Source organism: Anopheles maculipalpis, chromosome 3RL (genome assembly GCF_943734695.1).
Source record: "Anopheles maculipalpis chromosome 3RL, idAnoMacuDA_375_x, whole genome shotgun sequence".
Classification (NCBI taxonomy): Eukaryota; Metazoa; Arthropoda; class Insecta; order Diptera; family Culicidae; genus Anopheles; species Anopheles maculipalpis.
In genome coordinates, this window is record NC_064872.1 from 3,145,575 (window position 1) to 3,170,451 (window position 24,877).

General features: G+C 45.3%; 3 protein-coding genes across 4 annotated transcripts in view; all 3 read right to left on the reverse strand.

The window, feature by feature from the left end:
- Positions 1–24,877, reverse strand: part of LOC126565342 (uncharacterized) — a 205,199-nt gene that overhangs the window by 49,095 nt on the left and 131,227 nt on the right. The gene's annotated exons all lie outside the window — the stretch shown is intronic.
- On the reverse strand, positions 1,489–6,924 carry LOC126565854 (mucin-5AC). The gene is made up of 3 exons (XM_050223063.1): positions 6,759–6,924; positions 2,617–3,078; positions 1,489–2,549 (listed from the first exon to the last, which is right to left on the reverse strand). The coding sequence occupies exons 1-3, from the start codon at positions 6,922–6,924 to the stop codon at positions 1,489–1,491; spliced, it is 1,689 nt and encodes a 562-aa protein (XP_050079020.1).
- Positions 16,729–19,928, reverse strand: LOC126564768 (uncharacterized). 2 transcript variants are annotated; one of them, XM_050221873.1, is made up of 3 exons: positions 19,833–19,928; positions 17,727–17,957; positions 16,729–17,657 (listed from the first exon to the last, which is right to left on the reverse strand). In XM_050221873.1, exons 1-3 carry the CDS (start codon positions 19,900–19,902, stop codon positions 16,741–16,743), a joined length of 1,218 nt encoding a protein of 405 aa, XP_050077830.1. In that variant the 5' UTR covers positions 19,903–19,928; the 3' UTR covers positions 16,729–16,740. The 2 variants fall into 2 exon arrangements, with proteins under 2 accessions (XP_050077830.1, XP_050077829.1); XM_050221872.1 differs by having other exon boundaries at positions 17,727–17,984.

Genomic DNA, 24,877 nt, shown 5'->3' on the forward strand with positions numbered 1-24,877 from the left:
TCGTGAAAGGGATGCATCGTTTGGAGAGACATCCTGCCGTTCTTTTGAAGCGACAGCAAAAAATATCGTGAACGGATACTTTTAAGAAACTAAGAAGCATATTTTAAGACATTAACTCTTCAATTATCGTGTAGAGCAAACCAACTCATGCTTAAAGAGAGCGAGAGAGAGAGAAAATAGATAGTTTTTCCGGTAGGGACATCCGTGCTCAACGTAAAGACAAAGTGAAGGGCAACATATTGTTCAGCTTTACCGTGTTCAACAAGCTCGGTTTTTCTGGAGTGAGTAAGTAAAATAAATATTCAGCTGTAAATGCCTTCAAATAGTAGACGGTGTGACATTCATTTGGTTGCATTGATTATCCGATCGTCAACTTCATCCAATCCAACCCAACGTTTTGTGTATTAGGACTACACCTGGGCCTTTGAACTCGGGCAGGGTTTAAAATTTCAAAACTTATTGAAAGATATTCAATAAGTCATTCCAAACCTTGAGAATTACATCAGGTTCTGGATTGAAATCTGCCTCCATTACTTTAAATAAATTGTCCCTACTTTGTACTGGATTTTCAAAAGGTTCCGATGAAATACTGTCCGTTTCTGACGATCTCAAGGAAAGCTTGAATGAGTCCTGGCATAAAAAGGCTTGGGGTCCATTATCGTTCCTCCATTTTGTTAGCAGACTCAAATTCTCAACCTCAACATCCCTCTTCACTCAATCAATGATCTGTTGTAGAGGCTATTATGGCTTCTGCCAGTATATATTGATTGCAAGAAGGCCTAAATAACATCCTGCTAAAATTAATGATTTCAGGACCAAACGAACATGGATTTAAACCCTTTTTAGTATAAAAGAGATCAAATTTAGAGAGCCTGGATAAGGATTCGTCCAAGGAGCAAGTCCTGTGAAGTCTGTGATAGTCTAAATCCTCCCGCCTTTTTGCCCTCATCGTAACCTTCTGGTCAAAATTATCTAATTTTGAGGCGACTTTCGGCCTTCACCATTTCATATTACCTATTTGATGTTGATATCCTTGTGTCCTTGTGTGATGTTGATGATGACAACTACGTGGTATCGGCAGTCTAGTAAGCCATTTCGATGGCCGGCATGACCTTAGAGGTCGTTAAGCCAAGAAAGAGAAGATCCTTGTGTCTTTCCCATCTGCTAGAATTCTTATAAAAATAAGACTGGTTGCACTTTTCGATTATTTAATTTTAATACGTAAATTATTCACAAATCCTCTTAACTACTACTCGTCATTAAAATTAGCTTAAAGCTACGCAACACTATTTACAGATGTACTTTGTATGTGCAGATAAAACTTGTAACTACTTCCGAGAAAGCGAAATACTGAGAAGAAACGAAACGAGATGGTTCCCCCAAGAGTTGGTGCCATGGTTCGTCTAAACTATGGTTTTGCTGTGGAATTAGGAGCCTCTCCCGTCGGGCAGTATCTATATGGCCGTCAGTAGTCGATCGGACGCCACCCTATGGCCGCTCGAGTCGGTAAATCTGTCTGGTGACGCGTACATTCCGACGCGTTTTACTATCCTTACTGCCGGAAGTGGCCGTCGATCCGTCGAGTGCGTTCTCAACCGTTCCTTCCTGCTTCAGCATTTCATCGAAGGATGCTTCATCGAGTAGGGTGAGCAGTGTGTCAACGGCTGACTCATCTTGCCGCTGTTGCTTAACGGAATCGCTTTGTATTTTTACAGGTCGAGGACCAGCTTCGGTGTGTACTTCGTACACGGGAGGACGTTTTGTGGCGATGTGCGATACACTTAGCTCCGCTCCGGTATCCGGATCACGATTCACAACATGCCGTACTATCGGATCTTTCGTGCTGGTTACCGGGACCATCCGGGGCAGCTGCATAAGCGTATCGTTTGTGTTTAAACCGTACGTTTTCACCTTTGAGTGACCCTCGATGATTAGGTACGGTGACCAACGTTCCGGTGTGGCCGGTTGCTTGTAGTGAGAGAAGATCGAATCGGTGGTCATGGCCAGTGGAGTTGGCTGGGTCGTTATCATCGGGCTCATTGTGCTGGAAGACATCGGGCTTCGAGTGGTGGTCGTCGTTGTGGTAGACATCGTCATGGCGGGCAGGTGTGTACTAACAGGCGTCACGAAGGGACCGGCCGATGTGAAGTGCTGGGTGTGTATAACTTTGTTTAACTTTGGAGCCGTTTTAGTCGACTGTTGTTGCGGTGGTTGAGGTTGAAGGTATTCTGTAGTTTGTGGCGGATGGAAGATCGTCTGTGCCATGGCGTTGATATTTTGTGCGTCATAGAAGCCACCGGAAGTGTACTCGGTCACCGTGCTAGTCATGGCGGTTTTAGTGAACGGATAGGAATGTTCATTTTGAAGAATTGTCTTCAGCAGCGGACGCTTCACAGTATCACCAGCTGGTGTCGTAAGGCGAATGGTGGTGACATACGGTGGTTGTTGCTGACGGTTAAACCCACTGCCACTTTGCAGCTGGGGCTGATGGTGGTGAAGGAATTGTGCCGTAATGGGCTGAGTAATGGATGGTTCCGGAAGCTTGCCACCTTGATGAAAGAGGTAATTTATTAGTTTATACTTGCTACAAAATTATATCAGATTCCCGCTACCCACCTGTGAATTGCCCTGGATACGAGGCAGCAGGACGATACTTAAACCCATCTCCCGGTGGTGTGTCTACCCGTTGCTGGGAGGCGGATGTTGTCCTTCCCCAGAAGCCTACACTTTCTGCTCCACCAAGGAAGTTGTTTAATGGAGGCGGCATAAGCACAGTGTGAGGTAGCTGATTCGGACTTGCCACCGCATGGTGTTGATGTCCTGGTGTGTAGTAATTGCGTCGCACAGGGACACTGTTCCATTCCTTGTTGACGCCGATGGTTTTCTTTGAGGGAACGCCCAGCAGCAGGATGTCATTGCCGGATGTTTTGTCCTTAGCGCCATCGGACCAGTAGCGTACACGGTCCAGCACCGGTGGACTGTAGTCGTACGTTGGATCGTTCTTGAGAGGATCACCTCGCCCTACCGGCAACCATTCGTTGTATTCCAACCGTGGCGAGTGAAAGTTGCGAGCCAAATCTGTAACGGATCGAAAAGAGCGGTTGATGAATGAATGATATTCATGTCATCTATTTGCACCAAGAACTAGATTAAATTCTTAATAGTATTGGACAGTGGTGAATTCAACTCAAAGGAAGATAAGATTCAAAGGCCTCTACCACATCGAAGTTCGAGTTCGGAGCCTCTTCGCCTCTAAGTTTCTTCCACCCGCCTTAAATTAAAATCTCTAGATATCAGTTCAATACCTTCTGTGCCACTACCAAAGTACATATCGCACACAACACAGGACTTTGTTTTACGTCCATGACAATCAAAACTCCTTCATTACCGCTGTCTAAGATCTTGATTGTTTGGCACCGGTTCCGCTGTGCACGCACCAATTAGACAGAGTTCATACACCTAATTAAGACCTTCAATCCGTTTTGTGTGCCATTGTCAATGGTTTATTAGCAATGGGAATGAAGATTGAAAGAGAAAGCTTTGAACTAGCCGAACTTTATGTGAAAAGACCTTGAGAGTTTTCATTTATCGGGTGCCGGTCAGGAACTTTATAAGATAAATCGGTTAGTTGTTGACTGTCAATATCGGGTAAGTTACGCATGTGTCAAATCGTTCCTAGACCCATGAAGATCTTCAACCTAAAACAGAAGATTATACTGCTCTACGTATTTCAATTTTCTTTTGTAGATACTGAATAAGAAAAAAACTCCCTAAAACATTCGATCGGAAGAAATAACGAAGAAGCTAAGAAACACAGACAAGCAATAAAGATTACTACTGGAGCCAAGTTCCTTCGATGGAAAGTCTCGTACCGTGGAGAGACTCTCTTACAAACCGGGAGACAACAATGGCCAATAAAAAACGTACACACAAACTTCAAACAGTCAGTGAACGTATTGCACGTGGAGTTGGTAAGCTAAGCACAAAGTGCACCTGTCTGCTGGAAGCCCCCGCGTTGGTGAAGTGATCTTGCTGATGCTAACCTTCGGAAGTGTGCCACCATCGACCAGTAGACCACGGGGAAAGGGTATTGAACCTTGCCTGCAGAATGATGATTACGGTGAGCAGCTCGCGAGCTCTTGGTCTGCCATTTCTGACTACCAAGACTTCATTTGCTCGGCTGCTTACAGTCAATGCACGGTATAAAGCATGTCAAGATCTTAGAAACGATTGGCTCCCTTCTCACTCTAGGTCATGGTTTGGGCTGCAGAATTAACCATTGAACTACACCGCCTTTCTGGTGGCTACTGGTTCGGACAGGTCAGGGAGTTTCAGGAGATGCTACCGCAGACAGTGTACAAACATTCCCTTTCGAGAGCCACCAATCCACGGGTACAGAAGGGGGATCACTTTTCATTGGATTGGGAAGCCAAACGGTCCTGCTTCGCCATCGGTGAACGAATCCGTATGGAAGTTTGGGAAATGCATTATTCCCATCATCAGTCTTCAGGCTTCTCGCGAGTCTACAACCAGCTCTGGAGAAGCTTGAGTGGAGGATGTTTATTTTTAAAAGTGTCTTCCTCTTTGTCGGAACGGACGTTTCACTTTGTGGCCAAGGAAAACCTCGAGCCAAAGCCGGTGTTACCTAATTGGTCGTTTCTTCTCCAATTTCACTACATCTTGCGAATCATGCCGGGTTTTTCTCATCTTGGCACCGTGTACTTCCGCAGCACACAAGACAAACGGAGCACAATTGATCAGTGCCATCGGTGTGGCCACGATACCGAACACTGCCACAAGGTAATGAGCGAATTATGGCCACTGTTAAGCTGATAGTTGAATGATAAATCTTTCCGAGTAGTTTTTTGCCGTCAAGGGCAGCAAGGTGGATGGTGCTGGGAGGATAGAAAGTGACAACACGCGTTGAGAGTGGTGAGCATCGTTTGTGGTCTGTCGAAATGGTTGGTAAACCGGTAATGTAGACGTTTATCCCGGGGTGATAAGTTGGCGAAAAGCGTCAAGGGAATGGTGCCTCTTTCGGTGGAAAGCAGCATGATCATGTGATCGTGTGATTTATGTGCTTGAGCAATCGCCACGGAAATGTGGAAAATCATTTCATTTGAAAGGTTTTTTCCTTTGCTAAATGAATTATTGTATGACGGGGGTTCGTCGTCTGTTTGACTGTTGAAGTCTTTTGTGCCGTAACGAAACAAGCTCAACCAAGCAGGCAAAATTCTTGTTTTCTCTCTCTCTCTCTCTCTCTCTCTCTCTCTCTCTCTCTCTCTCTCTCTCTCTCTCTCTCCCTTTCTCTCTCTCTACCTTTCATTTCATTCATTTATTTAGCCCTTTTTTTTGTTTCTTGTAGCCCTGAACTACGGTTATCGGTCCATTCATGTACAAAACACACGAGATCACACGGGCACGTCTACTAGCCATTGAGACAGAGCAGATCATGTCCACATGTCGCAATCCTCCTTTGCAAACGTGACCGACGATCGGTGTGAATGAAGTACAAACAGAAAGCACATAAATGGTTAAGTAGCATAAACAAGTCTTCTGCGTGTGCGTGTTTTGTACCGGGGGCTTTGCGAATTGCCCGAAAGGTTCCCTCCCATCTAAAGCCGATCGCTCACCGTTTGGGAAAAACGAAACGAAACGACACACATGGAGGCTGTTTGATAGTGTCGTGGTCGTGGCTTTTGCTTGGGATAGTTTCACTAATGAAATCAATAAAATATTTTAGTTGATTATCACGACACCCAACCGCTGACGCACAGAATGGATATCACCGGTCATAGCCAGCCAGCCTGGGAACAGCCTGGCACAACCTTAAGACCCGAACCGGGGTGGGTTCAACTCTCCCAAAATGGACTCGTCTGTGGACCGTACTTGCTCTGCCATGGTCTCCCCTTTTCGGTTTGACCGTGGCCGTGGCAGTGAACGTGCGAAGCGAGTGTCCCACAGCACAGGGCCACTAGGGCGCCTCTATTTTCTTTATCCGTCGAGCGCACGATGCTGTACCCGTAAATGTGGGTTTGTTTGTTTGAGAGCTTTTGGAAGAAGTTAATGTGTCCCGATGTAAACACGGCAACATTGTATGCTCGACGACGGTGACACTGGGGTAGGTTGTCGATAGGTTCGTTTAGCCCACCCCGATCTGTCATGTGCGGATTAGGACAGTGTATTTGCGAGGACCGATTCGGAACGTTTTGCCATAAAACCAGATCGATTAATCTGTTGCTTTTAGCCGTGGGTTTGGTATGGTGTGTTGTGTTGTTTGTGGGTCAAAATTAGTCACTTGAAATTTGTTTAATTGATGCTTAAAACTGTTAAATTTCATTGGCCACTTCGACACACTCATGTAAATACAATGTTGTCATGGCTCTATCATTATTATAGAGTGTATAACACGTGATATAATAAGCGAGGAGATGTCTAAATCTTTCCAGAATTCCACAAATGCAACGCGTTTGAGCTTACACCATAAGTCACCGAATTCTTGCAGCTTTGTCCGCATAAATAAAGCAATTTTTACTTTTTTTGGATCATCTTCAACTGCTTTATCTTCTCGGCTTAACGACCAGTTGAATCTCATCGCCCATCGAAAGGCTTATCAGACTTTGTTACTGGATGATCATATATAATATCCTTTTTGCATATATTCCATATATTAACCCTTTTAGAGCCTATTCAACTCGAGCAGCCTAAAGAAAACTATTAGGAAAAATCCCGTCTTGGATCCGGGTCGCTTTACTTACCGTTATTGAAATCATCCCTTGGAGCTTCGATGTTTGCAGTAATGTCGTGTGCTAGCAGCGTTTCCACGCTACCATGCCCGTGAGCAGCGATGGCCACTTCCGCACAAACAGCCACGATCAGCAGCACAGCAACACAGCAGCTGGGCAACACTCTGTTGCGGCGCATTGCGGTGTGATTTACGGCCTTTTTGTTTGCGGAATCTATGGATGCGCTAGAGAGAATGGGTATAGAAAACAAAACATATTAGACTGGGCATCGGACAGGCAAACAACAGCAAACGATTGAGCTAAATGGACGGCCCCAATTTCGAAACGCTTTCATGTTTAGCTTTATCACTCGAGATAAAGATCACTTGTTGAGCCGTGCGTGTGAGCTTTGATCGATATGATCGATTATCGAGCTGTCATGCACTCGGGGTTGTGCAATGTTGCAATCTGTACTCAATTTTCTATACAGCAACAGTGTTTAAATAGCTTCTCCATGGCACATCAAGAAGCGTCTTGTTGTGAAATGCTCGCTCTTTTGATGGTGTTTATTTGCATTTCCTTACAGATCTACACAACACCTGTATGGAGCACTTTCAGGAGTGTAATATCGGCAAAACTGAAACACTTTAAACACGCAAACACCAACATTAATCAATATTACGTAAAAAAAGGCTGATGTACTTCTATGGAAATTATTCACACCCAACATCAGTGATAGGGGAAAAAAGAGCGAAAAAACCATTCAAACTGCACTGGAGCCTACTTAAGCAGCCTCCACAGCATGGGCAAGCGTAATTGAATGAAAGTAAAAGTTTTCCATTTCGCACGCGCAAATCATTGGACCTTGGTTAGCCTATGGTGTGAGGGTGTGTCTTGGAGGTAGGCTGCCCAATGATGGATCCAAACACACACACCACACATTTCCGATAATCAAATCACGTGTGTGGTGCAAATTCGTTTCACACTGATTAGAGCTAATCGTTTCCCAGGGCTGCTTCCTTTAACTTCAAGGAGGGCGGCAGTTTCCGATGAGGCAACAGCATACACCCTGATGCCGGAAGCTTTTTGCCACCCCTGTGGGCCTGGGTCAAAGCGATGATTAATAGGGTTCGATACGATGCCACATCATACAAACTTGCCAAAGCGTTGTTTTCCTTTACCCAGCGCACAAGGAAAAACGTCTATGGCATTAAAGAGCCCTAAATTAGCCGTAATACGGTGTACGGTGGAACGAAAACAAAAATCAAAATGGACAGTTATCAAGTTATCTGAGAGCCTGGACGAATACGTCTCGAATGGAACGAGATGACGCCTAATGAGGGTTTGGTTACGTTAGTTACGAGTGAGGCACTGTTTGATGCAATTTTCCGCCTTCTTTCGTTTATTTTTTTTTACGTTGCGAAGAGTGGATCGGTTATTGCTGTGGGACTTTGCATTTTGTTTTTGGAAAACATTGAGGAAGAGGCTTTTGTTTTAAAGCCATCTTGAAATACTAAACAAGCACTTTACTAAATGAGTCTTTGCTTCGTCTTGTTTTTACCATTACAGACCCCTTACATTTTTCCGTCAGCCGGTCAGATTTCTTCAGCTTTGGAGTGTGTTTTCATTTCTCAGATGCGCGTCGAAACCTTCCAAATCACGATAAATATGGTTCTTTTTTGTGCAGACTTTTCTTGCAAGACAGGTGAAGTTGTGGGCATCTTCTCAAGGAACAAGACCTTTGGAAGGCTTCTGCTTCATCGGAGGGCTCCGTATAGAAGACGTCTTTCATGTCTTAAGATCTGGGTTGAATTAAGATAACACCAAAGACTCGACGTTTTTCAAAAATTTATCTCGTAGTCCATGAGGGCCTGAGGGCTTTAGCACAAGAATTTTGTGAAGACAGGAAAACCCGTCTCCCAGGCTCAAGCCTTTTGTCTCTGATAGTCATCCTGTTCTCTTATATTTTTTCTTCTTTTGTGAATTCTTCCTTTATCCTTGTTACTGAGGATGTCAGGAGATCTTATCCTTTATCCTTATCATTTACACATACACTAGTTGGATATTGATACCCAGGTACAGGAAAATGATGCGGATGGGATTTAAAACTATAGTTCTCATTGTTTTGAAGACCCTACAAGTTGGCTATGATTTTTTCAATGCTCTCAGCCTTTTTTATAGATTTTTCTACATTTTTTTGTGTATTTCCTGATACTGTAAATATCAATGACTTAATTACGAACCATTACACAAAGGAATTATTTTATTTTTATAACTCACCTTAGGATAATTTGTTGACAGTTGATTATTGCTGCGGCTTACTGGTAAAAAGCCACTACACTAAAACCTTTCGTCCGTTGGTTTGCTCGTTTGGTGTGGTTGTGTATCAAGTTTTCGCTGACTGAAACATAACGTTTAAAACGCTCGTACGCTCGCTACAACAGTGACACACTGGCCGAGTAAGGAAGTCACGAATCCGTGGACAAATAAAACACCGATTCCCGAACGCAGTACAGAAAAAAGAATTGTAAGCAACAAGAAAGAACAGAGGTAAAAATGAGAAATGTATGGATGGGTTCGGTAGGCGAAAAAGGGAAGCCTCCCCCCCCCCCCCCCTCTTCCCATCAATGTTAAACCCTATTTAAGGGATATATGCATTCGACTGGAAGAGATTAAATGGGCGAGCAAACGAGGGAGGTGGTAGAGAGGCGTGTGGGACAAAAAAGTAACCACAAAAAAAGAACCAACAAGACAAACTATCACTTCATTAAAAGTCACTTTGAACTTGACCGAAATCAATATTTTCTCAAGACCACTTTCGTCAACATGAGCAACACAAGCACAGGGTTCGCGGAAGGGTTTCGCTTGCTTCGGTTTTTGTATTCCTCCTCCACGAGAGGGCGCTGCTTAGCGATCGTATCATCGAACTTTGTAGATCACTTCAAAAGGGTGTAAAAGAAAACTCGGAGTGACAAGAAAAAAGGAGCAAGACTAAAGTCGTTCACACATCACCCACCCAGATATTGGGTGGATGAAAATAAAAACCCTAGTAGCTTGTCCTGAAGAAAAACACGATCAGTTATGAGCGTATTGACGCGATTTTTGGAAGCAAATTTTGTTGGATTTTTATGATCATCCTCCCAAACAGTCCTCCCACACAAACAACACACACACACACACAGACACATATACACGATTTGTTTTATCTTTCATTTTTGTTCCTTTCACTGTATTCCTGTTGGATTTCTTCTTCCATCATAAATGTTTTTATCGCTGATCTAAATTCTTAACTTTTCGCTCGTCTTTTCAACCGATTTTTCATACCGAAATGTTCGCACATTATTCATTCACCATGCAACAACACCACACAAAAGCATTCACCGGGCACATTCAATCAAAGAATGTAATTAATACATCAATAACCATCCGCGCTCGTTGACAACCCTTTTTTTGCTTTAGTTTATTTATTTATTTTTTCTCGGAACGATTTCTGCACCAAGAAGTTCCTCGTTAAAGACACAAAAAACAGGCTCCATAGCCCTCGCCGTATTTGCGAGAAGGAAGAAAAAAAAAACACCAAAAGCGGTGCCTTATAGGCTGGGGGCCAGTTTTGAAGAGTGTTTTTCGTTTTGGACAGTATGACATGTGCGTCGTGGGGTTGATTTTTGAGTGTTTTGCGTGGAGCCGCGAAGAACAAAAATTTTGTACAACTTTTTTGTTTTCACTTTTATTTGTTCATATTGTTGGTTGTTGAACTTATTTATCACTGTCACGTCATACATTTGCATAACTTGGTGAATTTTTAAGCATTATGATATGCTGTTTTTGTTTCAATCTTTTAGATATAGTTCTCGTTTTACACTTTTGCACAATTTACTTAAATTTTTTTTTTGAATTTTTAATAACTTTAAAAATAATGCTATTAATTTCATCTTCCACAACTTTCAATATAAAATAACTATTTTCTTAAGCACAATAAAGTAACGTCACTTCAGTTTAAAACCATTTCCCAACCCATGAAAGCGAATTTTTCCCATTTTCTAGCCCAAATTCAGCACCATAAATAGCAACACTTCGTAAAAGCCGTAAAACAAGTACTGCCCGTTAAATTTCATCGTCTCGATTCCGACACACTCACGACTTAATAAAACTAACCTATTATTTTCTGCTTTTTCTGTGGCGTATTTTTTTTGCAGACTTTACACACCAAGCACACCACCAGCCAAAAAAAAACAAAAGCGGAAACAACGGAAACTATTAAAAAGCACCACAAATCAATCCACCAGGACACTTCGCAAGCAGGGCCAAAAAAGCCACGCGCACGCCAATATAAGTTTCGCACTCACAGAAACACTCACAACACACGGTCGCGGCTGAGCTTTAGGGTTTTTCGCGATCGACAGGAAAAGTGAGACGGTTTGCTTGCGTATTGTTATGCTGTTGCTGATCGAATGATCGCTTGATTTGAAAATGAATTAAATTTTAAATCATGATCATCATCGTCGGCTGCCGTCGTCGTCGTTGTCGTTTATGGTTGAGCAAGAGGAAGGGGGTGGTGGTGTTTGGTTGTGTTTTCCTCCCACCCCCTTTCATTCGTGGGCCACCGGCTTTGCGTGTGGTGTGCAGCTTTTCTCTCCTACTCGCACCGTCGGTGCTTTTGCTTCTACCCTTTTAAACGGGCATCCGATTCCCATTGCGGGTTGGCGGCTTGTGGTGACTCTACAGTGGTTTCGTTTTCTTTCGTGCTGCGTACTGTGGCATGATTAGTTTGTGGAGTGAGCAGTATATTTCCTTTTGTATTTCTTTTGGATATTTGTTTGCTATACGTAGAGTGAGTATATGAGGCTCAAAAAGGGCTATTGGCGAAATCCCAGTGCAAATACGCATCGAAGAACAGGCGGAGCGATTTTAGTAGTAGTTCTGGTAGAGGGCGCTGCAAATTCAAACGCCTGAAAGGATGACAAGAGAGTTCAAAAGCACTTTACTGTTCCTTGCAGAGTAACCAAAAAAATCCGCAATAAATTTCGTCATCATCACAACAACTGTAACAACTGTATACTCTAAATGTCAAGTAATTCCTTAAACATTATTCAAAAATATAGCTTCATTGCATCGATACCGGACACGATGCAGACGTAAACGTCTTACGCTGGACAGACTATCACAGCTATGAGCATCATAAAGTCAAGGAAACTAGTTCAAATCCATCACCTTCTGAGGTTGTAGAGCCAAGCCCAATTAGAAAATGAAGGAGTTTGACTGTAATCTAATTCCGATAGAGGGCGTCTCGATAGCTTCGCTTACCCTCTTGGTGTAACAACTACTCAAGAAGCTGGCATGTCAAAACTTTGCTCTCAAGTCTCAACTCTCTTTAAAATTCCTCCCATTTTCCAATGCTTCTAACATAAGCTCTCCATTAACTTATCAACCAGATCGTTCGCAGGCTTTCTCTGCGTCTGTCGTTCGGTTGTGCGCGTCGCAGTTCACTTTCTTTCACTCTCTTTCGTTTGAAGGCTTCTGGGCTGGCCTGTTGTCGCAGCCTATTGCTGTCATCTTCCATTTGTCTTCACAGCGCGTGCGTTCACTCTCGTTCGCTTTGCGATCCTCATCTGGCGGATCTGGCAGACTGCGTGTGTTTGGATGAGGTGTGCAGAAGCGAGGTTTGCCGTTCTTATATGGCCGTTTGCACCCCGGCCGCTTATGTCTCGTTGTCGCCGACAGCTTGACGTTTCTATCTCGCTCACCACTATCGACGGCCCTCATCTACCGTTGGCCGTGTTATAGTAATCGGTTTGGTGGTACTGCTTGTTTCGTTGTTCTGTGCGCGATTGTTTCGCATTCGCAGTTTCTAACCTTCTCGAGGTGGGTGAGTTTTTTTTTTTTTTTTTTGGTGAAGCAGTAAAGGTGCGTGCGTCTGCCTCATCTTCGCTTTAAAGTCGATTGACTCACGATTCGCGGGGGTCATGACACCCAGCACGAAACGCCCAGCAGTCGTTCGCGAAAAGTTGGCCTACAACATGCGTGAACCAGCCATCGCCCCTGGTGGGTGTTGTGGGTGGTGAAAGATCACGCGTGATCGTTTATCGCGCCTCACCCTCTTCCTCTGCCTCTCCTCCGCGAAGCGAAAAACCTTGAGAGAGAAAATGGAGATGGTTCCCAGCGTTTACCAAGCATCTACTTCATGGCTTGTGTACATGGGCAGGCTACACACCTCTCCATAGTTACGTAGTATTAACGAGGGCCGAAAGATGGGAGTTGATGGCAGGAGGACCCAGTTGCGTTGTGTGTTTACTTCATGTTCCGTTTTGGGCCATAACCTTACAGATCGGAGAGCTTGCGCACGGAGCCGCCGAAGCCGAAAGTGGCTCGATTGTAGTTCAATCGCGCTAGTTAACCTTTACCTGGAGCCCCGGTAACCTGAAGAGTGCTTGCAAACACTGTCACGATCAGGTTCGGAAGTAATACGACACGGCACGGCAAGGTGGTGCGAAATTTGTTTGATTTGACACACAAATTTGGAAATTGCGCTTGAACTTGTGCTCCATGGAATGTTAAAATAGTTAGTAAATGCGTCATATATAATGAAAATCACGAAATTGTTTTAAGGAAATAGTTTACTTGTCTAATTGTTAAAGCTCCAATAGTTTCTCTGTCAGTTGAAGCATCAAACAATCAAACAAACAGACCTGGATTCTTATTGGAAACGTCTATCAAGACCATCATTGTCTTTGAATTGGGAATAACGCTTTCCATATCAGGTAATGTCCTCGCTGATGACAGTGGACCAAGATGCATACCAAATATTAATTTTCTTCATGATGGATTGTCTCTTAAAGGATCCCTCATACGGTCTATCCGTCAGTGATGCCGTTTTTCGGTTGGAACTGAATTCAAAAATAATTTTGCAATGGTAAGTGCTCGCAGGGACGGATCATAGTATACGCAAACGAAGCAGGTGCTTGGGACCCCGATTTTTCATGGGGTTTTGACTCAAATTGATCTTCCTATAAGCAACTGCTTGCCTCGGGCATCACCCAGGATTTTAGACGTACTTCTGGAAAGGATATGCTCTATCGATGGCAGAGACAATCGTTGTAAATCGGCAAGGTTGATTTATTGGAAACAATCCTCGTTCATGGTATACTATCGTCTATGCGATCTGAACAAAACCACCCTCCAGTTGATTTGATGTGTTTGAGCATTGTGCGATGTGCGAATTTTTCTAACCAAGGTAATTTGGTAACGACCTGCTAACGAATTGAATTTTCATAGACATACGTAAGCATGCAGACTAGTCATGTATTGTTTACATGTTATCAAGATTGAATAAATAATATACACACGTAATTTGTTTCTGTAAAAAATATTTAATTTGGGTTAAATACGCGAAGTAAATCATTCAAAGTGTGGCTCAGTTACCTCATTACACTTCATATCTTTCTCTGCATAGTGCCCTCTGCATCTGATCTGATTCATCACGGCATAGGACGGTGTTCCCATCATTCATTCACTCCAATTGTGACTGTATTTTGCTAATGTGTTATGAACCCAGGCATAATACACGTGTCTGAACATAATGATGCTTCATCTCTTGACGAGGGTTTCGGGAAAGGGGAAAGAACCGTCAATGGTCCTCGATCGCATCTGCGATAGATATCGTGCCTTTGGCTGGAATTGTATCAGACGTCTATTTACGCTGCACTTGCACTTCATGCGATGATGATCCGGAATCGTCGATGCACATACAAAACCCCGAACAAGCTTACGAAACGAGCTTGTATAATGCTCTCTGCTCCCATACACGGGTCTATCGCACGGGTTCACTCAGCTTCAGCTTTAGGACGGTTTATTACGTGCTCGGTATGCAAATTTTAACAACACTCTCCTTATGTTTGTGCGTCCGGTTGCTTGACAGTCGGCAGGCTTTGCTGCAACGATATGAAAGCTCGTCACAATAATTTTACAGACCTGTGCCATCACGTCGATTTGATTGACCACGAGTACAGAAAGGTTTGTAGAAAGGGAAAATCCGTACGTGAAACAATGCACAACGCAGCAAAAGCAAAAGTCCTTTCTGGGACACAAAATGAACCTGAACGCGAAGATACCGGCCACTGGCAGATGTTTTACCATTGGTGAAACATTTTTGCATAAATCTATGAAAGTTCAAACACCCGGCAGACCCCTGGCTGGCTAGTTGGTTCGAGCGGTTGAGTAGGTGAAACAGTTTCCCGAAGCGATCGCTTTCTTTGGCCTTTTGGGTGGCTTCGTTCGCCAGACAATGAAGAAGATTGTCCTGCTGGTGCTAAAAACGCCACACGTTAAAGTTTGATGCACCCATATTCGCGAAACCGAAACATTATGCAGCACATGTTCCGGCGGTGGCAGTAAGCGGGTGAAACGGTCCTCTGCCGCTGCTAAATGCGAATAGACTATTTGCATATTTTACCCGGCCGCTTCATCAAAACCGGTGTAGAATGCCGATCACGTAATGAAGCTGAAAAAGTGACAACACAACACTATAAACAAAAAAGCAATAGTAGACGCTTTCTACCGAACCGAACTGAAATTTGTTCACTGCGTCCACTGCGCTGGGTGTCTGGCCATAGGCGTTCGAAGAAGTTTTGTTTTAACATTTTTCGGGGGCGTTCGTTTGAAAAAACGATGCAATTTCGGAGCGTTGGCGTGTATGTATGGTTGGTTCCTTGGCTATCGGTCAGTAGAGATGACCGAGTAATCTGGATAAAGAGAATGTCACAACTAATGCCAACAGGATCGAGTTGCATCAGTGTTTATGCAGGTCTTCCGAAGAGATTAGGTGAGGAAATTAGAGTTCAGATGGTATGAAATACATTCCAGTAGTTCTTTTAAAAAACTAGACCAAGTGACCTGATGTGACATTAGAGAACTAGGAACAACCATTGCCAAACAAAACTCAAGGAGATTTCAAATTGTACTGCTAGTAAGCAATACTGAAGCTCAAAGTTTTGAGATCGTTGGATTTTTCGTGATTCCTGACTGGTTGCAGCTAGGAGGTCTTAAAAACATCATTGAGAAAAGCTAAATTGTGTGGCTGTGTGATCTCCGCCCCTCGACAGTATCTTTTGACAGCAAAACGATTCAGCAGATGATGGAAACTGATGGTCTGACATATCCTAAAGTGTATTGGCATGCAATTTGTTAGAAATTTTTAAAGATAATTCAGGTAGAAATCATTAATGTATGTGGTGTAGAATATCTACAAAGCAGGGGCAATCAACAGATTATTTTAAAGTACACCTCAATTGAAGGAACTTTCCCCAGTGTTCTGGGACCAATCGATACTTAATGTCTTTTAAGAAGTAAAAGTTGCTCGTACACTTTGGTTTATTGCCAAGGCCAGCATCTGACTGCTTTAGGGCCACCCCGAGTAGAGTGACTCGTCCAACCAGCCTTATGCAATGGAGTCTTATACTTCGCCTATCAAGAGGCTCTGTACAAAGAAACGAATCTCGGAGATATCATCACTGTTTATGTCCACCTTACCCTACTTACCCAAACATCAATCAAACACAAAGGTAGAGTAACTTCTATATTCAAGATCCGCATTCATTCACGTATCAAGCACACTAAACGAATTGTACTTTTTATTTGCGCAATGAGTTTCTTGTTGGGTTCTTCTTTTGCTTTCCTCATAAAAATACTACATTCTAACAGCTAAAGTGTTTTAATTTAAAACATTACACACAAACAAACAAAAGAATTAAAATCACAATGCCGACACACTGCTCTACGAGCACCTGGCCGGGAAAAGACTTCAGAAGAAGCAGTAGTAGTAGTAGTAGTAGTAGTAGTAGTAGTAGTTGTGGTTGATTCTTGTTGTGGTGGTAGCTGTGGAAGTACTTCAGCAGCAGCAGCAGCCATAGTAGCGATAGCTTTCTATAGCCAAGACCCAGGCACAGCCCGAACTTTCGCATGAAAATTCTTCGAGCCGTAAGCTGCCATTTTGATTTCCATTACCTCTGCTAAATCGACGTTAAACCAGCACCGACTTAACACCAACGACCGGTGGCATCTCCTTCACGGTACGACGGAACTCCTCCAGCTCACAGCAAAGTACGTATCCGGCTCTCGCATCCTGCCACGCGTCGTTTTCGTGCAGCTTCTTCAACCACGAAATCTGCTCGCACAGGTTCGTACAAAAGCTTCTCCGTTCGCGCTCCTGCTCGGTCTGTGGCGATTTGCCAAAGATGGCAAACGCAACGGCCCGGTCCTGCGAGCGTACCACCGTCCAGTGGAGCTTCGGCACCGGGAATCGGTTCTCGCGCACCAGGTACACCTCCGCGCTATGGTTGTGCTTGTCCTGCAGTGCCATAACACCGTGCGCCCCGGTGTAGATCTCGACCTCGGACACAGCGTCAAGCGATCGGATGTCGTGCAGTAACCGGTCGAGGTTGAGCAGCTGATCGCGATCCTTTACGATCTGATAGTTCCAGGCCATCTTTAATACTGAAAGATACTGTCGGTGGGTAAGCAGTGCTTCGTTGATGTACCGGCGGGACTCGATTTTGGGCGCATTCTTAACGCCGAACACGGGCCGGAACCGTTCCGCTTGGTCGTTGATGTTGAGCGCTTTGCTAAGGTCTACCTTGTACCGTTGCGTCGGATGATAGCCGTGGAAGTAAGTCGCGTTGTCCTTTACTTTCAGTGCCAGCTGCTCGATGCTATTCGTGCCGGACTTTACTTTGGTGTGAATGAACTGGGTCCGGCCGAGCTTGACGTCGTAGCAGGCTTCACCGAGAATGTACGATTTGTTGGTGACGGGATTGGTGAACCCGTACTCGATCGAACGCAGTGTTGCAGGACAGCCACGCACAGATACGATGATCTCCTCGATCGGACGTTCCTTGCACGCTAACGCTGACACGAAGTTCTTGTCCATACCGTTCACCACTGTGTGGGTAAAATTGGAAATTAAGGGGATCCTCTTGTTAAACAGCCAGAATAGAAGCTGATACCTACCAAATGTTTTATCCTTCTTGCACCGAGCCCACAGCACCTTCTCCGAGGAAAACTCCCGAAAGTAGTTGGGTGAGCAGGACAGTACCACCTCGTCACCGGTGGCGAGCGTAATCTCCTCCACCTCCTGGCTATCATTTTCGGGCGAAACCAACACACCGTTCTGGGTGAATATTAGTGGCGATGAGTACGACCAATCCGGCTTTAACGGCACGATGCAGTTCCGTTCCACCGCTGTAATGAGAAATTGTCGGAATAGAACTGATATTGCGCTTTAAATGGTTGCTTCCCCACACGTTGATCGTAAGCAAGCTTCTAAAGAGGATCGAGAGAGGAAATTTATCAACAAAGAAAAAAAACCCCAAAACGTGGTAGAAAAACCCTGAGACAGTTTGTTTTTGTTATACGCCTTCAAGGCCTAAGAAAGGATGGAAATGTCCAGTTGCAGTAAGCATAAACAGTTGATACAAATTATCCCATCAGTAGGGAAAACGTGTGCCTTGTGTTTATAGTCCCACTCAGAGGCGTTTTTGTGTGTCTGTGTGCGTTGGATGCAAAACAGCAAGTAGTACAGTTTTGATACGGTAGATTGCAGATCGCACCCGGGATCGAAGATCAACCAGCAGGCGTGTAAATAATGTACGGTGATGCTATGGGCCCAGTGTCAGCAAAAAGGTAAGAAGTAAGAGCTGGCTTGAGTAACACACCGATGGCGTTTACGTCAAGATGTTATCAGAAGGGTGTTTGGTGGTTTAGTGTAGACAAAATGGAGCTTTGCAAGTAACCGCAAATAGGACTCTGTGATCTTTCACTCAGTGATGACTAGAAGAAAGAAGTTATTTTGTTGCCCTTTTCCTAGGCACGGGATCTCCAGAATCCCCATAGGGAAATAATTGGATCATAGTTCACAACATACACGCATGTCTAGGGCATTTCACAACCTCAGGCCCAGGCATCGGCTCTCCCGGAGAAGGAGGTGAACGGCAAAGTAGGTAGATCACTTTAAAAAAGTGGCCACTAATTGACGGCATGGTTTTGCCCCCGCTGCAATCTCACGTACACCACGGTTCCCCTACAGTTCCCCCCTTCTCACACACATACACCACTCCTGTCGATGTGCAACACTTTTCTTTTCTTTGTTATGTTTAAACATTTCAATTGTGGTTTTACATAAATTGTTTTTCATTTGACCTTAGCGTCGTTGCTTCTGTGATCATCATCGTCTTCATCGTCAGCGCCGGATGACTACTACTACTGGTATGGACTTACGGAAGCAACAATAAAAAATGGATGGAAGGTGTACGAAGCGATACTTTGTCGCTTGGCCAGATCGCGTTCATCGTCACCGATTTCGTCACTGCCCTTTTGGAACGATCGGGAGCAATCGAGCGCGCGCGCGCGCGCGCCTAGCCGCCGGAGACGTAGCGGCGCGGTCGGCTTTTATTTGATTATTTCGCGCCCTGTTCATCATAGCGTACACTCACGCGCTCACTTAGCAACCAGCTGTTTCGAGAACGTGGATCGCTACGAGATGAGATGATGTGGTTCTTGTGTTGTGTCTAGGTAACCCCACCAGCAAGGACGTCCTGGCGTACGGGGAAGTTCTGTATAGCGTAGAATTCCCTCAACTGTTTAGGGCAAAGTGACACGCTGTTTACGGACGAAGATGAAACTCTACTTAAGGCACGCACGTGTACTGATTGATCTTGACGGGTCGAGTAGCAGTTGTGCCGCTATTGCGAACTACAAAAGAGGCGTGATTCGGGAAGCGAGTGCATCGTCGTGCATCTCGTCGCCTAATCTAACGAGCATAGCAAATGGCGCTGCAATGCGCGCGATTGCAGGCGGGCGCGATTGCTCAGTGAAATTGCTCTGCATCATGCCACCGCACATCCAATGCGCAATTGGATAAATGGATGGCTGGCTGCGCTTGTTGCATTTCCTGAACTCGCGTACAGAACACACACAAAACCGGGACCAAACGACCGGTATAATACTGGTGACGTCTAGGTATGGGAGATTCGGTGCGGACGGGGACAAACATTCTCGAACACACCCACTTTTGTGACACACACGCGCAGAGTAGAGTAGAGTAGAGAAAAACCGTACCATTTCCGGCCGCACGATGGCGCGCTATTTGCAGTGCCAGCAGGAGCAGCAACACTATCAGCCTGTGCATGATGGACGATGTGATGGGCGTATGGGACGGGATCACTTTAACACTGTCTGACGAACTTCACTCAACACTGATCACTCGGAGCGTCCGAAAGACTTTGGGCACTCTTGGCCTGTTTGACGATCACCTGGCACACGGGGATCTTAGACGCTTACAATAGACCCTCACAAAAGCGAACATCCGTTCTGGCAATGTTACAAGCAAACAGATCCCAACACACACACGCACGCACGCACGATCGGTAATATCACTAGCGCTGGATGAGCGAGTAGCACGAGGAATTATGTCGGTTCACTGATCCCTGCAGCGAAATTGAACACGGCACAGACCTTGATACGAGCGCACAATCTTTCACCCTCAGGCAGCGGCAACAGCAGTAGCAGCAGCAGCAGCAGCACCAACAGCTCAACGGAACAAAACCAAGACAAGATCGCACTGCTCTCCAGCAAATCGTCTTCAATCGTTCGTACGAAATATCGGACTGCAACTAAATTGCGAGATGTCGGTTGATCAGAATTTATACGGCTTGCGCTGGTGTAAGTGTACTGTGCCGCCGGCCTATGTGCGCCCCCATGGCAGCCGTCACCCGTCGACCGAAATCCATCAGCAGCATCGGCAACAGTGACAGCATAAGGGTACCAACGGGTACAGCTGCTCCAACGCGAGCGGACGGTGCATATATGAATGATGATCATTGCGATCGCAACTCCGGTAGTAGTGGTCCCAGGGATGCTTGCGGAGAGCCAGATTACTCGGAGTTCTGAGATGCGTACTCGAGCGAGAGAGTTAAGCAGCGAGTTGCTAAGATCCTAGAATTGAATGACTTCAAAACGATCTGGAATGGATCTGGAAATGCTCTCGATGGGTTAAATTCTTGGAGAACACATCTCTTTTCAGGAGAGAGCTAACATTATGGACATTTTTGGTAGAATTCTCGCACTGGACCCTTCACTTACAATGATGCTCCTGTTCGTAGTGCTCTTGGCAATGAACCTACTTACACATTGCTGCAGACAGAGGATCGAAGCTCATGCGCACGGTTGCTGATAACGTTTCGCCGAGAGAAGAGAGATCTCTCTCATCTTGCTATTCGCGCCATTTATTCGCGCCAGAGGCTGGTTAGCAGCATCATCATCAATCATAATTTCAACTACAGATGACTTGGCTGGTTCGCTTCTGAGTAGCAGAAGGTAAAGGAACTTTGCTGGATACTAAGGCACTAGTATCTCTGCTGCTGGATTCCTTCTGTCGCCAATGACCAAACAATCACGCACACTCACCACCGAAGCCACTATCTGCTGGCTGGTGATTTCGTTTTCGAGTACGTTGACCATGAATGGTTTCGGTGTGCTCTGTGGGTGGTGGTAGTAAAGTTCCTGGAACAACGCTGCCGGATCTGGGACCCGTTATCACTGAAAACGTGGCAATTCATAACGTCACTCAACCGGTTGGGAGCCAGCTACGCCGAGGCACCTTCGACCAAGCTTCGCACCATGTAAGAAGAATGTTTTCTTTTTTTTTTTTTTGCTAAAAGTGAGCAAAGTGATTAACAAACATTTCTAACGGGCGGCTTGATAAGAACTCTAACCGGTGCTAAAGGACGGAGCAAAGGGGCACAATCATAACACCTCGGGTGAGGACACCGTGCCAGTTCGATTGCGGTTCTGACCCATTTGGTACTCGTGAAATACGCGATCGGTAGCACAGACACCGCACCCAGCGTCCTTGAGAAGTTCATGATAGACTGAGGTTGTCTCTCCCTCTTAGGGCGGGGTGATTATTCATGCTGTTTGCTTCCGCGGAATGCACAGCCCATCATTTGCATTTCTAAGTGCGATTCGTTAGTTTCCCGATGATCTTGAATTTATACTTTTAAATTTATCTATCGAACATTCTCCAGGATCGATTACGAGTTCTGGACGGACAGTTACCGTATTCGATCCGATCACTTATATCCGTGGCCAAATGACTGTTTACATTAAGCAATCAAAGTGTCTGGTAACGTTCAAACACATCAAAACGGTGCGCATTTGAATTGCAACACCGAAAATCGTTTCCCAAAACTGAGTGGAATTTCTCTTTCTCCTTGCCAATTCTTTCAAGTTCCTTGCGGCAATTGCATAACGGAACGATAATTTGAAAAACGTCACAAAATGCTCCTTCTGCTACACGTCACTTTCTCTTTCCGCGTTCAAATCGAATGGTATTCGCTTATGCATTACCAGCACGTCGCCGAAGAACTTTAATATGCCTCCCGATGGCCGGTCAGTTCCGGAAGCGCGTACGCGTGCATCCTCTCACGGTGGGCACATAAGCCGACGTTGTGACAGTGATGATGCGTATTGCGCATATCGCACATTGCACGCACGGTACTTGTATGGGGTCCGCGTGTGCCAGAAGGGCTCTCTTGTCATGTGCCATTAGCGTCAAAGCCGAGTTATTTCTACTCACTTTCATCACATGCACAGGCAGGCCGATTTGTGCCGATCGTTGCTCACCTCACGCACACCTCACGCGCCTCACGCGTCCCGAATTCCGAAACCCGAGGTACCGGATTGGGCACTCGCCGAAGTACAATTTCTCCCCCAAGGTGGATAGCTTTGACTTACTCATGCGCTCACGCGGATGTGCAGGCATATGGTGATCATGATGTTCATGAGGAAAATGGTTGTCGCCGGCCGGGTCAAACAAAAACGAATGCAAACCGATTAGTGGCCAGTTCGCCAGTTCGGTTCGTTTCAGGAGGACAATCACCAATTCTAATCACGTCCAATTTTGGATTCTATTTTGAGACACAAAACGACTGTGATGGGGGTGTGATTGGGTAACGGGGCAAGCAAGGCAAGGAAGGCATTGATCCATATTTTGCATTTCGTACAGGGACACTGGGAACAATTGGACGAAATTGGAAATTGAGTGATTGGGTGTCAATATTCAGCACAAGACGGAGACGGATCGACGGAAATAGCAATCGTTTTCGGTTTTGTACTATGCTTGGATTGGATGTGACTTTGGGGAGTTTTATTTGAGTACTGACTTTTGACATTGGTGTCTTTTAGATGTATCCTAATTCCGTGATATCCTGATCTGCAGATGATCATACATGTCATCTGAATACCTAAAAGGATGCACGCTACTTCGATCCTCAAGTCCCCAAAAGACCCAGCACGCAATCCAGGACCTATGCGCATCGATTCAACCAAAAAAAAGTCAGGCACCATTCGTGCCTTAGTTTTTTTTTTTTTTTTTTTGCAAAGCTTCCTCTTATCGCTTTGCTCCCATGAATGAATGCATGAGTCCCCGACCAAGTTTAGACCACTTTCATCCGGTTCAAACCGCTTCCGGTGTGATGCGCTCGCTTCTTGTGCGAACATCGATTGAACTCCAGAAATGATGGCGGGTGTGTGTGGGATGGGTCCGGGGATGGGATGACAGAATCTGGAGCTATTTCTGTATCAGAAGCATCGTATCGTGCAAAATATATGAGTCCCACGGGTGAACTGTGCTGCTCCCACACTACCGAGCTGATGTCCGTGTAGTTCGGTATCGGTACGTGTACGTGTATATAATTGGAACGACTGTTCCATGCTCGGATGGAAGACGGGGGCGAACATCACGTGTACGCTGCTTGTATGAGTCAATTGAAGATGGTCTAAATTTAATGCTTAATTTAATAGACGCGTCACATTTCCAGATGCGGCGTCGGACATTGTACGACTCGGGCCGGGAGCGCATCATTGTCTTATCATCGGCCGTAGCGTAGATCTGAGATGTCTGTTTTGGAATTTGTTTTAGCAAAATATACACACTGGTGGGAGAGCTATCGGTGCATCGTGATCGTTGGTGATGATCATGTGCAATTATGGGATTTACAAAAATTTCATCTTTGATGTTTTCTTTAAAAAAACTAATCGGTAAGACTAAACATGAACGCGATAAAAGCTGGCGATGCTGAGCTGGCGATGATCATAGAACAACTGATGCATTTTATAGACCTCAAAGACTTCTTATTTTTATTTTGAAGATCCCAATAAAGATCCTGCATAGCATGCTCTGCCAACACGTCGCGACTACGATCCCTACGATCTGGTTTCGTGGTGTAAATTAATTGCACACATAGGGACACCCTAATAGGGGTCTGCATGTGCTAAACTTTCAACAAACGCGAGCGCATGTGCACGTGAGAAGACTCCTCGCAATAAGTTGTTGACCGAACGTTGCTCCACTCCCGATGATAGTGCGCTACTCCCCAGCGTCGCTTCATATCGTGTTGGGCCGGACAAAACCAGATCTTCCCCCTGTGGCCTGTGTTTCGTGTGCTCGGGTGTTAGCTGCCTGCACCCCATTATGGAGGCTGGCTGACCGAGTCCCGGTTTGCGAGGGGAGATTGTGGAAGGGCGGCGTTAAGGGACCTCCACAATATACCCATCCGATACCGATACAGTTCTTGGAATTTGGAAAAGTGGGTGTTTTCCCGCGCCCGATACCCAGGATGCCTTACGTAAAGTCAGTACCCGGGTATGCTCAACCAACCGCCACCATCGCATGATCTAAGCGAAGAAGTGAACCGGCATCACCATCTGTGGACTGTCACCGTCCAACCGGCTTACCGATTATAACTGTCCACCTGCGTGCAGTTTTTCTCTCTCTTTCTCTCTTTGTGATTTTTCCTTTTCCTCCACGGACGCGCCACGATGTGGGATCGATATGCGCTGGTGCGCTATGGGCCATTGCCAGTTGTCCACCTTGCCGGTTCGATCGATCGATGACAGATTGATGAATAGACCACACCGATAAGGCAGTGATGTCACTCTCTTAAAGGGAACGTGGCGTGAAAATTTCGCTTTCATTCTCTCACCATTTCGCACAGGAAGTAAGGGTTGGGCAGGGTGATGGAAGCACCGGAAGGGGAACATAAAAACTGAAAGTTGCACCTAGCAGTGGTGGTGGTTTGGGTTGCATTCGATTGATCTCCTAC